The 17,277-nt window shown below is 41.3% G+C and overlaps 1 protein-coding gene across 4 annotated transcripts; it reads left to right on the plus strand.

The window, feature by feature from the left end:
- Nucleotides 1–3,550: 3,550 nt before the first annotated feature.
- On the plus strand, nt 3,551–16,520 carry LOC111862042. 4 transcript variants are annotated; one of them, XR_004512754.1, is made up of 7 exons: nt 3,551–4,170; nt 7,426–7,554; nt 11,073–11,142; nt 11,632–11,711; nt 12,762–12,915; nt 13,416–13,536; nt 15,386–15,460. XR_004512754.1 is itself a non-coding variant. In XM_033750532.1 (7 exons), exons 3-7 carry the CDS (start codon nt 7,450–7,452, stop codon nt 15,574–15,576), a joined length of 600 nt encoding a protein of 199 aa, XP_033606423.1. In that variant the 5' UTR covers nt 3,556–4,170; nt 6,760–6,786; nt 7,426–7,449; the 3' UTR covers nt 15,577–16,520. The 4 variants fall into 4 exon arrangements, 3 of the variants coding, with proteins under 3 accessions (XP_033606423.1, XP_033606424.1, XP_023702872.1); XM_033750532.1 differs by lacking the exon at nt 13,416–13,536 and adding an exon at nt 6,760–6,786 and having other exon boundaries at nt 3,556–4,170; nt 15,386–16,520; XM_033750533.1 differs by lacking the exon at nt 13,416–13,536 and adding an exon at nt 6,784–6,786 and having other exon boundaries at nt 3,556–4,170; nt 15,386–16,520.
- The last annotated feature ends 757 nt before the right edge of the window (nt 16,521–17,277 follow it).

The raw sequence follows: 17,277 nt of genomic DNA on the forward strand, positions 1-17,277 counted from the left end.
AAACCCATGCTGATATGTATGAATATTTATTTTTTTATATTTCCTACATCGAGGTTATTAACTTAATGTATTCTTTCACTTTGTAATATAGTTTTAATTTTTGCGAAACATAAATTTATGCTTTTATTTGATGCTCAAATTGAAGCTGATATTGGAAAATGAAAGTGTTAATGACGTCTCCTTGGTAGATTTGAAGTGTAAATATTTTTCTGCTGCTGAATCAAACGGAAATTGTTAGGTTACGTGTGTGCCAGATGGGAGTGACTGCGCCTGTTCAAGGTGCCATCCGATATTATGGGGAATGTCCACTGAATACGGTAGACAGAGAAGTGGTTTCAAGAGTGAGGGGCATTAACTCAAGAGGTATGACGCAGTGTAGGTCGGACAATAGATATTCCCGAGGAAGGTTTTGCCTCCATCTTCAGGACTGAACAGTAAGTTAAAAGCAAGCGACAAGCAAGAAACATACAAAGAACATCAAATACAACAAAGAGATTTGTCCTCGTAAGCACAGCATGTACCGGTCTATAGACATGAAAGTTAAAGCACACGCTACATATGAGAGGGTCATGTTGTATAAATGTTCCGCCAGACACAGCTGCATACAATTGCACTGATTGTGTGCGCCTTATTCAGTACGTGGCCATCATCAGGTTTACGTACATAATTTATCATATATGTGATAAATTGGCCAGTATTTGTATTTTGGGCTTATGTCTTTGTGTGTAGGTAGGTTTTTGTTAAAATGTATATTGGTGTCACATATTAGCCCAGAACGAAGCACTCAAGACATCGCAGAAGAAAGCGGATTCGTCACTTAACCTGGATCAGATAATTCTCGTCTTCTATATTAAAACTAAACCTGTTGCTGACAAAGGTACTCAGCAGTAGGAAAGATGGATGGATATTAAGTTAAACCTTAGGTTTAGGAGATAACTACACTGTCTGTGTGCTTGTGCGTGAGTCTGTGTGTGTCCATAATATTTAAGTTTTATGGCAATTAACCGATCTTCCCGAAACTGGGTATAAATTTATTTCCGTTAAGACCCTTTCCCCTTTTCTCGATATTGTATTTCTAATTTCCTGTGAACAACTTGGGGAACGCGCTAACTTGTGAGGTTAAAGCGACACTGACGCCATTTCTTTTATGCTCCTGAAAAGATTTATGATAACTAGGAACCGGATTTTTATGCCCTAACAATCCCTTAATTATGTATGCATTTATGCATGAAAAACTTCCGAAATTTGCACTAAAATATGCACATAAAAATTTATGCCAAATATTAAAATTGATTTTACATTATTTTAAGACCAACAAATCAATATTTAAGTTCATTTTATGCAATCGCTGAATGATTCACATGCAATAAAAAGCTATACTTAAATACAAATCATGCAACAAAGCCAACATATTTCATTACAAATTTTAAAAACCAATGGCACTCACATTTAGCTCTCCGAACTTTCAACTTCTCTTCTGTTGCAGTTCACAATTACTAAATGTCTTAGGTCTTCCATAGTTAGTCGCCTCCTATTTGTCTCGTAAGATGTTTTTATAGCAGGAAACACTTCTTTCCTTTTCACAGGAACTTAGGGGCACATGTACAAAAGCCGCTATTTGCTCCATTGTTAGTGATTTTTTACTTGGCAATTCAGTACGTTTATCGGCTAAAATTTCTTCAATTTCACAAATTTGTTCATATCCTGGAATTTTTAAAGAATGCTGTGTACCTTTTCCTTTACTACTTCACCAACTCTTCCAGGAACCGAATTCAATTTAGAAACAGTGGTTTTGAACACACTTAACGACTGATAAAAAGTAGTATTGCTATTGCTTGCCTCCAGTGAGGAAATGGCGGATGGAAGATGAGAGAAGAGAGCAGCTATATAGGAAAGATTAGTTTCTAGTTCTGCGTATTTTAGTACATCTTGGGCAATTTGAATTGATGCTGCACTTTGGGGATCAAATGTATTCATGACATTCCTAACTGTTTCTAAATGTTCGGTATAATAACTCGCTGCACACAGCCACGTGCCCCAGAACGTTAAAATTGGTTCTGGAGGAAGTGGAACGCTCGGTGCTATTGCTTTAAAGGCTTCTTTTCTGTATGGTGCTTTAAGAAATACCATCTTCACAGAAGACACCAACTTGTCAACAAGCGGAAAATTCCGCTGTTGGTCTACGCCGATGATGTGAATCTACTGGGTGATAATATAGATCCCATAAAGAAAAACACAAGAACGTTAATTGACGCAAGTAAAAAGGTTGGTCTAGGAGTAAATACAGAGAAAACTAAGTATATGTTGTTGTCTCATCACCAAAATGCAGGGCAAAATCATGACATAAAGATAGGATACAGATGTTTGGAAAATGTGGTAAAGTTCAGATATTTGGGAACGACGATAACAAATCAAAACTTGATTCAGGAGGAATTTAAGAGGCGATTGAACTCGGGTAATGCTTGCTACTATTCAGTCCAGAACCTTTTGTCTTCTCGTCTGCAGTCCAAAAACATAAAAATTAGAATATACAAAACTATAATTTTACCTGTGGTTCTGTATGGGTGTGAAACTTGGTCTCTGACATTAAGGGAGGAACATAGACTAAGGGTGTTTGAGAAAAGGGTGTTGAGGAGAATATTTGGATTGAAGAGAGATGAAATGACAGGAGGTTGGAGAAAACTGCATAATGAGGAGCTTCATAACTTGTACTCTTCTCCAAGTATAATTAGAATGATCAAGTCAAGGAGGAGTAGATGGGCAGGGCATGTAGCACGAAGGGGGGAGAAGAGGAATGTATATAGGAAATTGGTGGGAAAGTCAGAAGGAACGAGACTACTAGGAAGACATAAGCGTATGAGGGAGGACAATATTAAAATGGATCTTAGAAAGATAGGATGGGATGGTATGGATTGTATTGATCTGTCTCAGATAGGGACCAGTGGAGGGCAATAGTGAACACGGTAATGAATCTCCAGCATCACTGCGAAAGCAATAGACTGATGTCTCGGTTTCCTGCAACGCAGATCATCTGCCTAATATTAACCTGGACAATTAAATGACTCAGTCCATTCTTACACAGAAATTTCTATATCTGAACCCCTTCTCCTTCGACCCGAAAGCAAATGTCCGTTGATGGAGAGATCACAGAAAAGACTTGGTGGCTTTTAGTCTGCAAGCGAACTATACTGACCGAGCGACCGCCGCTTGTCGGCGAAGTTAGTGCCAACTCTTGCGGATAGAGGGTGCCGCGTGGTCAGTGCAACGGATTCCCAAGGCCGTTAATCTCGGTTTTCTAGACCGGAGTCGCTACTTTTCCATTCACACACAGAACAATACAAACAGAATAAACGCACGCAGACTTCTATGTCTCGAGTGGGATTCAAACCAATGATACCAGAGTTTGAGCAGGCGAAGGCGGTTCATGCCTTAGACAGCGTTGCCACTGTGATCTCCGTATTTTCATACAATTCATACAATTGTATTATATACAATAATTCATATTGTTAATGTGTTACGTTCAAGAAAATTAAGAATATGCTGAAATTTTTTATAAAATTTGTCTCCGATTTTTGTACGAATTTTTAAGAATTCTATTCGCAGAGAAATGCACGCTTGTAGGCCTGTGTATAACCCGAAATAAATCCTACTGTGATTTTTTTAGTTACAGCATAGCGTTGTGTGGTGCCTGGTTACCAACAATTCAGAGGAACGATTCTAACCTGAAGATGGAAGCTGTGTCTTTCTCCGATTGAAACGTCAGTAACCATCTACCAGATTACACGATGCAAAGGACAGAAAACCACAATATGAATTTTCATCGCTATGAGAACGTCAAATCTTAACGGAAATGAAAATTATTATTAAATTATTTAATAAAATATTCTCAGACAGCCAGCATATCGGACACATGACCCTGACTTTCAAGAACACAATGACTCCCATCAGTATCAGTTAATCCTACACATCTCAGTTAATTGTATTTAAAGTGGGCACAGTAGATCTATTGATCGTTCCTGTTTATCCATTGGTGGCAGCCAGGCGCCAAGTCGGCGGGCCTGGGACACCAAAGCGTCCCGTAGGACCAGTCCGGTAAGGACCTCGCTCCGTCCGGGTGTTAATCTCACACGCAGTGACATCTATCGGGAGAAATGTGTAATCACTCGAAAGGTATGCTGAGCATCAGGTAGTACCTAATTACGTTGTCACTGAAACATCACAGGCTGTAGAATCAATAGACAAAACAATTTGGGGAACTAGGCGCCAAGTGGTATTGCTATAGTGATGTAACGTAACGCAGTTGAGTAAGCCCACAGAGCTATATGGAAATACAGGCTTCCTGTTAAATTTGCCCATTTAACATCAAAGACAATTAACGTAAAGCAAACAGTGGCATATCAGTACATCTGTACGTGTAGCCATCGTTTTGAGAAGTATGTGGTATGGAAATTGTTCTTGTTTAATTGCTTTTTCTTTTTTCTCAGCGCCACTAATTAATCTGATTGATTGTATTGTTATTTTAATTTCTGACATGACAAGTTTGACACCAGTTTTCTAAGGAATGATAGAACAGAGGACATCCATTTCAATCCTGTCGGGTGTAGGTAAATATTCACATTGTGACGTTACAATATTGTAATAATTGTTAGTAATAGTACAGAGGACATCCATTTCAATCCTGTCGGGTGTAGGTAAATATTCACATTGTGACGTTACAATATTGTAATAATTGTTAGTAATAGTACAGAGGACATCCATTTCAATCCTGTCGGGTGTAGGTAAATATTCACATTGTGACGTTACAATATTGTAATAATTGTTAGTAATAGCATAATTAATTCCATTGGTTTTCGTTGCAAGAGTTGAAATAATCACTTTCCAGAAATATATCTTGTATATAACTTTCTTATTTCGGTTTCTCAAGTTGTTTAATTCATAAGAGTCTATTTTAACTTTTACTCGGATATTTAATGTAGTAACAGAGGTTATATTTTAGCGTCCTGTTGCACTGATTTAAGTCCATGATTTATTTTATCCGTCTTCTAGTGCATACATTTATTTATCCCCTCCTTTCACTCTCACTACATGTTTCGGCACCAATGTGCCATCTTCAGGTGCTGATCCAATCCACGACAAACTAATTCATTGCATGCCTTGTCTTTACATACTAAAATAACTAAAATATATATTTATCATATATACTGACAAATGTCAAGTGTTAAAATACTAAAACTGTACAGCATATTTCTTTCCTACGTCGTGTTTCATTACGCGAGTCACGTCTATCATCCTCTGTTGGAGCACTCTNTTAGTATGTAAAGACAAGGCATGCAATGAATTAGTTTGTCGTGGATTGGATCAGCACCTGAAGATGGCACATTGGTGCCGAAACATGTAGTGAGAGTGAAAGGAGGGGATAAATAAATGTATGCACTAGAAGACGGATAAAATAAATCATGGACTTAGTAACAGAGGATTGGAATAAGCGAAAAACACGTGGAATAAGAATTACTTCATAGTATATTTATTATGGACATTTATATTTGTATATGGTTACCTAAATGAGAAAAACAAGCAGTATTCCTGAAAAATTAAACTAAATTTAGTGTAAGCAGCTGCAGATATATTTATACTCAATAACATCCGAACAACTTGCACTTTTCCCCAAGTATAATTAGAATGATCAAGTCAAGGAGTATGAGGTGGGCAGGGCATGTAGCACGATGGGGGGTACGATGAATTCATATAGGATATTTGTGCGAAAGCCAGAAGGAAAGAGATCACTGGGAAGACCAAGGCGTAGGTGGGTGGACAATATTAAAATGGATCTTAGAGTGATAGAATGAGATGGTATGGATTGGATTGATCTGGACCAGGATAGGGACCAGTGGAAGGCTGTTGTGAACATGGTAATGAACCTCCGGGTTCCATAAAAAGCTGGGAATTATTGAGTAGCTGCAGATTTGGCTTCTCCTCAAGAAGGGCTCAGCTCCATATGTAAGTAAGTAAGTAAGTAGTATCCGAACTGGACACTAAATGTCTACAGCCTGAATTTTAGTAAAAGTGTGAGCGTAAAATTGTGGTTTATGAACCATTAATCTATAGGCCAATATGTAATTAATATATGTGAAAGAGTAATGAGCAGTTCTTTATAATATTTGCATATGAATATAAACTTCAGCTAGAACCAAGTCTGACGGCACCTAACACAATGCAAAATAGAAATAAAGATAATTTTTCGTGGACAAATAGAACGAAGTTAAACCTTTAGGATAAAGTAAGTTTGTTTCGTACTCTTAGTAAAGAATATGATGAATTTATTATAATACTTGGGAGTCTATGATGTATATAAGGCAGTCCGTGCGTTCCAAGCAGCACGCGGGGTGCACAAATGGCTTCAAGCCATTTATGTACCTGATGTTTTCTTTCCTTAATATTGTATTTAAGCATCCTGTTGCATTAATATATCATTGATTTCACGTATATTTCCGTCTTGAATACAACTTACTATATAGTCACCTTTCTTCCACATTACATGGTTCAGCTATATACGGCCGTCATCAGGTGTCTTCTGTCTCGCTAAAATTGTTGCACTGTATGTCAAAATTTCCTATCGTGTGTGAACGCAATATTTCCTGATTAAAATAAATTGACCTTAATTAAAACAAATTAATTAACATCCCAATATTTTCCTTTTGGTCGTCGTCCTCTCTTCTCACGCCGTCTCAACCGGTCCCAACTACCACCATACTGTGACAGGATCAGTATTATCTTCCATCGCAGAAGGTAAGTGCACGAAATTAATAATTACAATCATGCATTACGTCGGACGAACATAACCACTTAAGGTGATGTGAGCAACTTCTCAAACATAAATTTCCTCAGTATGAGCCTGCTAATCTGGAAACCAGTTGCCTGCTTGAAATCGGCGACATTTCTCGGAAATTGCGGTTGCGTTGTGGTTGCCACTTTCCTCGGTGTGCCCTAGCCCTAACACTCACAGCCGAGGAAACATCAACATCTGTACAGTCCCCTGGCTAGTTGAAGGCTTGTGTCTTGTCTCCAACACGGCATCTGTTTCTGTTGGCCTCTAACGTTTCCTGTTCATTTCTGGGAGATCTGAGTTTCTCAAGAACGTGAGACGCTCTGTGGTCTGGTGTAGCACTGGCGGCGTATCAAAGAAACACTGTGGTTGCTGTACCCCCTGAGAGGCTGGGTGAGCCCCAGAGTTAGCGTAAAGGAAAGCAACCAGTATCCTGTACCAGGCCGTACTGGAGGACAGGGGACATCCGTTCGCTAAATCCCCTCGACAACATCCACCACATGTTGCCTCTAGAGATATAGGAGAAAAAGCTGAAATGGCTCTTATATTTCGCTTTTATTTTAATTATAAAATCAAGCCAATTGCTGACGAATGTGTTACAGTTCTCTGAGAGGTCCAACATCAACATGCTGTTGAAGCGTTCTTGCATTCCAGTGAAACAGCAGTTCCAGTGCTACTGCTGGCAATGCTCGTTGCAGACAGGCACCATTCTCGCAGGCTGGACCGGCACTGTTAAGTACCGCATGCAAATCAAGTCGAATGTCCACTTCTTAGAAAGGACACGTAATAATGATGATCATGACATTAGTACAGTAAGCCCTCGTAATAATGGCTCCCGATATAATGGGTACAATTTGGCTCTCTGCAATTGTGAATCTTAGAGATCTAGAGACACTAATAAGGTTTTCTGCCGGTCACGGTAGCCGCGCGGTCTAAGGCATGAACTGTCTTCGCTCGCTCGGACCCTCGGATCGTGGGTTCGAATCCCACTTAGGGCATGGATGTTTGTTGTGTGTATGCGTTTATTCTGTTTGTATTATCCTCTGTTTAGGTGGGGGCCTTGAGACGAGCTGATCACTCGCCCAAAGAGTCCTACAGTTTGTGTAAAAATGATTACGGATCTGAATAAGAGGACAGAGCCCTGAATGGCCTGGAAGAGCCATTGAAAAATAAAATGGGGTTTGTAATTAGACAACTATTTAAAATGAAAAAGGGACCCCAATATAAAAACCTTTACGTAATCTCAATATTTGTTTCTATGTTTGTTGCGTGAACTGTATATGTATCCTACGGTGTACTTCCGTGAATATTCTGCACTCTCATATAGAGGACATCGAAGAAAACGAGCTCCCTGGGACCCCCATATCCATCTATTATGAGGAAGGTTTAGTGTAATATCGAACAACTTGGCAGAGTGATAACGCTCATGACAGTTATCTTGAGGGTATTTGGTTCGAATCTCGTCTGGAACATCGGTTATACTAACTGAAGTGTTAGTGGCTTTTCTCAGTCCCCCCCCACACAAATGCTGGGATATTGCCACCATTAGGCTAAAACCGCTTCCTTCAAAATCTTTTCCAAGCCAACATTCATCTGTAAGCCTTCCAAAATCAAACGAAACATCAGTACTGATTGTGGATAGACAAAGCTTCGATCATTAATGTTTTTGTCATCAACCCCAACCGATCTGCCCTGAAACGAAGCCCTCGCGCGCGTGTTCAGAACTGTCATCCCTTCTGTTAAACATCTGTGAACGCACTGCAGACAGTTATCGCTTAATAAGGCATCAGTTAGGATTCCACTATTTAAAACCAAAAAGAAGAGACTTTTGTTCCTATGCTTAATTAATTACGCAAAACGCCATAAAGAAGCTTTGGGGAGTGGAAGTATAGCTCCGTCATTCTTGACCTCGACACTAGACAGAGATTTGTCAGCTTCACTCCCTGGTCGCTTTACCCCCGAGGAAAGAGCTCCCAGTATCTATTGTATAGGAGGCTGGATGTGCCCCTGGACCCTGCGGAGAAACCAAAGACCCCTTGTTCCTGCCAGGAATCGAAACCCGGTTACCAGCCCATAGCTCTTCGCTATGCCGACTGAGATATTTCGGCTTCTCTGCCATTTTAAATTGCTGAAAATATTAATGACATCAATTTTATGTCGCTCGATCAGTTGAAAGTCCTGAACAAACTGTAATGGGCTATCACTTTTGCGTTGCTCTACACGAACTTACGCCAAACACATCTTACGTGATTGAGAGGCTATAGCTTATTTAAGATATCGCCACCTGGGTCAAATCTTCATGGAACCAAGTGACTTATGACGCCCCCGTAAACAAAGCCCTACATTTCATTCGAAGTGTAATATTAATAAGGGGTTAATCCAAAGGGGAAGCACAATAGATCATTGAAGGTTGCAGTGCGAGCGCCACTTTTATGGCTCACCCCTCAAACGCATGCTCATACGCGAAGTTGTCCTTGAACTGAGCGCTCTTCTGTTGCGGGGTAAATACACGTATGTTCGGCGTCGCTATGACATGCCGCTGGGCGTCCTTGCTACTTATATTTCTCCACGTAGCCGCCATTTTCTGGCCACTGGGATTAACCTATATCGTGTCCTCCATGTTATTTATTCGCGATCTCCAGTGCAACACGGACAGTAGCGGTCACGTTTGCAGACTTGAACCACAGCACTTAAGTCGGTGGTTAATTTCTGCCGTGGATAAAATCCGTCCTTGGTCATTACCTTGTAATAAGGAGCCAGGTTAAGACCTCGGACTTATACAATTCGGTTTAAACCATATGTGAGTGCGTGAAAAGATCCCACGGAACTCGGAACCAAAAATCACTCTGCTGGTGAGGGCCAGCGGTAATTCTGCAGTCATTTGAAAATCCTGAGGACTTGATGTGAGCCAAAGTCTTTCACCTTTGTCAGAAACTTGACCCGATGTTTTTTAATAGCAAGGAAATTATGTTTACGCTTAGGAAAACCTGTGTCATTGTGTACATTAATAATATGCCATTAATTAACATGTCTAAATGACTTTCCAACTGAATCGCGCGCGCGCATGTGTGTGTGTGAAAGAAGGGAGGGGGGGGGAGAGAGAGTTAAAACCTGCTCTTAAATTTCCTAGAACAATTTTGAACTAATCCAGACTGGCGCCCCCGTAATTATTAAGTGCTATTTCCATCAGTATTTCATTGTAATTATTCTTCATTTTATGAAGGTTTGCATAAACGCTACAGAGAACTGGTGTGACAAAACGTACCCAGTCTACATTAGTTAGTCTTCATTGAAATGACTGTTCGCGGAGGCCAGGTTTCGATCCCGGGTCTAGTCAAGTGGTATTTGTGGTGGACAAATTGGCGCTGGAGCTGCTTGTCTCCGAGTACTTCGGTTTCCCCTACCAATCTTCATTACACAAAATTCTCCATCATCATAATCATCCAAGGCAGGTACAATAGGCCAATCAGTGGCCGCCGTGCTGAGTGGACCCAGTTGGACTCCACCCCCCACTAAGCGAAAAAAAAATCTGTTCACCCAACACTGCATTATCAAACGTTGTGTTTTCATAAACGTGGCTTCAGCGTTAGCGGAGTAGGACACATACAGTACTGTGAATTCTGTTTTGTGAAGCATATTTAACTACGTTGTATGAACTATAAGGTCATATGAGAAATAACGGAATAAATAAGAACTGCCATTTTGGAAGGATACTCTTAGTGGACAGTCTTAAAATACTATTCCAGTAACTTTCAGGAATCCATATATGTTACAGCCAACTTACGGAGACGACATTCAAACCAGATACCTTCCAAGTATGAATCAGGCAAATTAAGAACTCCTTACGTAGTAGGATTTGGTAGTTATGAAGATTTCCGTCTTCTGCGATATAACGCCGTGTAGTCCGTTGAAAGTCAACAGAAGTTTCGGAGAAACATGTAGCGTTCATCTTCAGGGTCGAAGAATAAGCTCTTTTTGCGACCTGCTTTCACGCTTGTTTCTTGCTTGGTTTATTTTTGTACCCTAAAGATGGAGGCGACATATTCCTCCTAAACGTCGTTTGACTTTCAACGGACTACATATCTAAGAATACAAAAATGTTAAAGCACCTCTTAGTTCGTTCCCTTGTTGCGTCAATCTTCGTTCCCGAGGTTTAAGAACTCGAGTTTGGCCGAGGGTCGCATCGCCTATTGTCTTTATGATAATCACTTCCAAGGACACCGAACTCATCGAATGACCTTATTTACAGGCGTTAAGCTTGCTCGTGCTGTTGGAGTGCATCGCCAGTCTGCTGAACCTCGTGCATTTGTATTCTGAAGGTGAGCTGTGGCCGTGTGGTCTTAAAGTGAACACTTCCTGTCATGTTTTCCATTGTAACTGTACAAATCTATCGACGTATGAATATTATACCAACATTACTATGTACATACCCTTTTTTTTATTGCTAGTGGGGTGGGACTAAGTCCCGTGTACTGCAACCACTTCTGGCCTATTGTACCAGCCCCAGATGAAAGGTGAGGGTGATTGTGGAGCAATTGGTGGAATGGAGATTGGCAGGGGAACCGAAGTACTCTGAGAAAACCTGCTGAAGCGCCACTTTGCCCACCACAAATCCCACTTGATCAGACCCGGGATCGAATGCGGGTCGCCGCGGTGGGAAGCCAGCGACTAACCGCTTGAGCTATGGCGCGGCCTCTGTACATACCCTTTCTTTGAGGTGCAGAGGAATAATTTGCAACTCTATGTTTCTGTATCCACAAGTAAAACCTGCAGCAACAAAAAAAAAATCTGTATGTTCTTTCTTACAGAACATTCACGAATCTCCCCAGCAGCCTACGGGTTCATGTCCCTGCTGTTTCATGGGTTTCTCATACACGGGGCCCGAAATGTAAGTAACAAATTTTCTGCCCTTATCTGTTATCCACCAGTTTGAGGGGGATCGATGGATCTTGGGTAAACTAACCCTGAAAATGGTTCAGGCTGTACAAATATTTCTGTCCTGTGGGATGCGGAGCCATGTACTCTAGTAGATATGTACCATCTTTTCGGAGGAACGTCATGCAATCATCTTCTCAGTGGGAGCGTAAGGAGAGCTGACTGCTGCTGGTCCTCGACGGCACTGTGATTCCTGGTTCCAAATCCCACGGGACTCATTACCACATTTTACACTCTGACGGCTGTGGGAGCCTTCAGACTTATAACACGGAGAGTGTGGAGAAGATAATTACTGGGACCAGAACCTCGAGTGAACCAATAGGAGTAAAGAGACGCTAAAATAATCATATTCCAAGTGCAGAGAAATCGAGAGAGTGATTGTGGGAAGACGTATAAACCATTGCATGGAAAGAGTAGTTTTGGGAGTGGGGTGAGACTGAGTCCGCTTGGTATATCGGCCACTAACTGGCCTGTTGTAACAGCCCCGGACAATAGATGATGAGTGTGGAGCAGTCGGAGGAATGAAAATTGGCGGGGGGAACAGAAGTACTCGGAGAAAACCTGCCCCAATACTACTTTGTTCACCATAAATCCCACATGACCTGACCTGGGCTTGAACCTGGGCCTCCGCGGTGGGAAGCCAGCGACTAACCGCCTGAGTTATGGCACGGCCTATGGAAAAAGTAGCCCTACAGGGTATATTTCAAGTGCAAATTGGATGGGAAAAAAGTTGTAGCAGCAAGAGAGACTGGTAGAGAAGGCAGAAAATTATAAAAACAGAACGAAGACAAGTAGGACAATGTAATCTATATAACAGGGGCGTCGGAGGATGGAAGGGGAAGGAGTTTCTGAAAAGTGTAACGGCTTGCAATGTTTGTGACCCAGGCTAATGTAACGATTGTGATGGTTAGCATTTACATTTTTGTGATACGGGAAGAGTCTATGGATATTTGTGAATACATTTCCAGAAGCAACACCACCAAACTGACAATTGCTTTCGCAGGAGAATCCTCTGATGATTCTTCCTTATCTCCTCTTCTCTCTCGCGTCCTTCGCCGTGCTGGTTGCCTTCGTGGTCTACATCCTGCTCAGGTCGTACGTGACAGCAGAACCTACAGTGTCCGTGCTGCTTACAGCCGGAAGTGCTCTTGTTGCGGGTAAGTCTATACCTCTGTACCTTCGCCGTTATCGCATATGGGCCTGCATGACTAATTCAGCTCTCCCTCCCCCCCACCTTTCAGCCGCTCTCTCCCAGAAGTACAAGGGCTGTGTTTATTTTCCGTTACGGTTGTTTTGGTGCAGGAGTAGGTCAGTCGGCAGGACGACGGCAACGGGTGTTAGGGCTGGTGTTCGATTCCCGGTAGAGGTAAGAGATTTTTCTCTACTCCAGGGCGTCCAGACCTGGTCTGATGTCCACCCATCCTCCTAACCAGTGTGTACCGGGAGCCCTTTCGCCATCGGCAAAGCGGACGGGGCGTGAAACTGACCACTCACCTCCACCTAGTGACGAGGTCAAGAATGGTGGAGCTACACCTCCACTCCCCCATGAGTCTTCATAGTGTGGCGCTAAGTTTATTGACCAAAAACACAACTTTACATTTTGCGTTTGTTTTATTATGTTAGTTGCCTAAATTTCTGTCATTTTTCGTTTTTGTAGAATAATGTTTTTCTCCGGGGCCATAAGATTCCCCATCCCGGATGTCTACGGTCGTAGCATCTGCATTAATTGTCTGTAGCACTGCTGCCACATCAGGAGTTCTCATGGATGCCGTGTTCGTGTATGTACCTCTTGCTTTAACTTTAAATAAAGCAGGATTTCATGGCCAGAGATAATTGGCTGGGACGGCATTTATTTTTGTCGCTGACTGTACAGCCCCCTTGGACTCTGGCCTCTGATTTTCAATTTCATGATCATTTTACAGACGGTAGGACTCCCTGGACGAGTGATCAGCTCGTCGCAAGGACCTTACCTAAGCACAGGACAACACAAAACAGAATAAACACGTTCTAAAAATAACATTATTGTTTCCATATTAATACTGTCACGTATTCGGGGTTGACATGACTAATAATAATGGGTTCTGGATTTGATGACTGGATTTATTGGCACTTTTATGCAATTACAACCAATTAAAACACCTCATAATCATTGACTCTTTACGACTCGCTCCTTTCCTTACTGGACTACGAGTGTCTTCTCTTCGACTGTGACGAATGGCGAACGATGAATCACTCTCTTACGAATGAATCACGACTTTTTATAGCTTCCAGGCGACCCAAAAATATGTCACCATCTCAGACGGTTCCTCTGTTGTTCTCTGTTTTCCGTTGCCACGGGAATCTGTGTTTGGTTACTTGCTGCCTAGCAACTGGATGTCCCATTGTTGGCTGTGTCACCTCGAGAATGTGTCTACTGAAACGTTGCCTAGCAAATGGTCGTATTCCATCATATATTGATTAAGATTACGGTCTAGAGGTATGTGACGCCGTATAGCCTAGTAGATTGGTACCAACGTTTCGGAGTAACCTGCTGCGTTCATCTTCTAAATTCACATCATGAAAGACCATAGGCTGAACCTCAATATTCTCCGCTCTAAGAGCCTAAATTCTTAAACATCACCGAAATTTTAATGGGGGTATGGCATGTTTTTATTAAAGGTAATAACAGACTTTTAAATATTATTTACTTAAATTTGGCCTTATGAAGGATTAAGAGTTGGAAACTATGTGAGCTGTATATATTATAAGGACTGAGAGCTTTCAGTGACAAGTCAAGTCATTGGTACCGAATTTTATGAAACTTGGCAAATGAGTACATACTTTAGCCATAGGGGCTCACAGACACACAGATTTTGTGATTCCATAACCCCTTACTTCCTCAGGAAGGAAAGTAGATGAAAGAAAACATTCAAGTCACAACAACGAAATCATGAACAACAGTAATTTCCTCATCATCTTCAGTCTTACAAATTAGCCCTTCTGGTATGTGACAATTGAGCATTAATCTGAAAAATATGAATCTTGCAAAGAGGTTATTGGACTCCCTAGGCGTGGGATCAGCCCCTCGCAAGGCCGCTGCCGACAAAGGACAACGCAAATACTGAAGAAACGCAGATAAAACATGCTTGCCCGAAGTAGGATTTCCAAAATCCTATTTTCCTAGCAGCCGAAAACATTATACGCCTTCACACTCACCGCCGGTGATATACTCGTATTCTCACAAAATATGCAGGAACTTCAACGACTTTCTGCAGAAGTTGCCTGAATCCATTCCAAGGTCAGGTAACGCTGATTCTTAGCCTATTTTTCTTTATTTAAATAAACTGAGGCTTATGGGATCACTTTGCTGTCTGTGTGTCCCTCCCCTTTCCTCAACGTTGCTAGGCAACGGCTCGGTAAACACGTGTTTTCTGTGCGGTCAATGCCGTATCAAATGCTCAGTAAGTAGTGAAACAAAAGTAGACGATTACCTGTTCCCAAACCTTCCTCAGAATTATCGGATGATTTTTTATTGCGGTATTGCATGCTTCCTAATATAATTTGAAAGGAAGAACGTAGGCTCACAGCTTGTAATGTGCAAATCATGGCGTATGTGCGCACGTCATTTTCGTTCTTATCTGATTTCAGTTTTAGCATTCCACATCTGGGTGGGTATATACAGCTACTACACGGAGCTTGAAGACAAACTGAAACCTCAGCCGGATTTTCAGCTCGAAAACTTGGCTTTTCAGAAAGAATCAGAGCTAGAATGCAATTCCATCTCCGACTCCCGGACGCCATTAACCAAGGAGTTCAGCCATATACCAGTTCCAGTGTAACGTCTTGCCCTTAAACCGTCATACGGTAGTTTTCAGTTTAATTGTCGATGTTGTTTGTAATTTATTTACGCATAATAATTAAAATATATTTATTCTGGTAATACTTGTTGTCAATCAAGCTCTGTAAACATCGATCTGTATTATGCTGACATTGAATAATATGGTGCTGGTATGTGTGCTAGAATTGGTTCAGAAATAATTTGGAAGGTGCTAATTTCCTATAACAGCTAATAATTATAGTCACAGTAAGGAATTGTCAAATGTAACCAGTGAAACTTTCTTCTACTTTTCAATTCGTACTCATTTCAGAATTTATACTGTGTGTAAGTATTCATATTGACATATGATAAAGTGATAATAGACGACGTTTGGATTGGTAATTTGATTTATTGACCACTTTAACATATGACTCGTGACTACACCTTACAGTTCAATGTTACACAAGCACTAGTGTTCTCACTCTGTTACAGTCTCCACAAGTCGTTTCCTAGTAACGGCTTTCAACTGCGGCCGTTCCCCCTTTTCCTTGCCTCAGCTAACATTTTCTCACGGCAACAGCTCACAACGGCAGTAATGCAGTTGTCTGACTAAGTAACTCACCAACCAACTTTTCATTTCCCTGTACTGCACTGCATTCTCTCACTACTTGTTCTGAGTATAACATCTCGGCACGGACCGCACAGAAAACACCTTTCCCCATGCTGCTCAATCGTTGTTTATTAGGACTCTGTTGCTTATCAGCGGGCGTTGTTTATAGGATCATTACTTAGCAACGGGTCTACATGCTACAACATTTCTAAACTTCTACCGAGTGCAGAAGCCCGAAGTGTATCACGGCCAAAACTGAGGTTTTCGTGGTTCTCCTTAGTTTCTTCAGGCAAATTCTGTGATACACTCTCAATTTGACGATGATCGACCCCCTTCCTCGTTCTTTGCAATTCTTACTTACTTACCTACTTAATCCTTTCCTCTTATACCTTACGATGTCGAGGTTTTCCTTTTTTCGTTTTTATCATTTTACAGACGGTAGGACTCCTTGGACGAGCGATCAGCTAGTCGCAAGGCCTCTCCCTAAAGACAGGATAACACAAACACAGAATAAACACATACAAATACCAAATATTCATGCTTTATATGGGATTCGAACACAGGATCCAAGCTTCAGAGCGAGCGAAGACAGTTCATGCCTCAGAACGCTCGGCTACCGTGACTGGCTTTTGCAATTCACTATTCATTGATCATCCTAGCATTTGACGCTATACGATATGAGTACATCTTTACATACAAAAATGATAAACCACAAGTGGATAAGTAGAGCCGACTTATCAATTAATCAGTGGATGTTCATGAAGCATTGTATGAGGATCATGCCACTGGAAGTCACTCCACCTTCATACTGCATAGGCTGAATCACCGTCGCTAGTAGCGTCACCGTGGTGGCCGTGCTAACTTCTGTGGTTCCTGGAACACAATCGACGTATATAATATAGGGACATGGAATTTCTATGTCTTAAAAGAACTAAGCTGCATTAATATAAATTTGTAACATGTTACGCTGAACGTAGACGGAAGTACATATTTTAATGACAGTGAATTCATTAATCGTGCTCGGAGGTTAAGCTCTGTTCACTTTTCGACATTCTCTGCATGGAGTATAAAAAAAAATATGGGAGATATTTTGTTTTTCTCTCCTTCTATGTT

This window comes from Cryptotermes secundus, unplaced genomic scaffold (genome assembly GCF_002891405.2).
Source record: "Cryptotermes secundus unplaced genomic scaffold, Csec_1.0 scaffold181, whole genome shotgun sequence".
In the NCBI taxonomy this organism is placed as follows: domain Eukaryota; kingdom Metazoa; phylum Arthropoda; class Insecta; order Blattodea; family Kalotermitidae; genus Cryptotermes; species Cryptotermes secundus.

Excerpts from the sequence above, each read along its gene's own strand:
- LOC111862042 (XM_033750532.1), top strand. The coding sequence starts at position 7,450 with ATGCTGTTGAAGCGTTCTTGCATTCCAGTGAAACAGCAGTTCCAGTGC. Across the intron at positions 11,143-11,631 it reads CGTGCATTTGTATTCTGAAG|AACATTCACGAATCTCCCCA; the intron begins GTGAGCTGTGGC and ends TCTTTCTTACAG. Across the intron at positions 11,712-12,761 it reads TCATACACGGGGCCCGAAAT|GAGAATCCTCTGATGATTCT; the intron begins GTAAGTAACAAA and ends TTGCTTTCGCAG.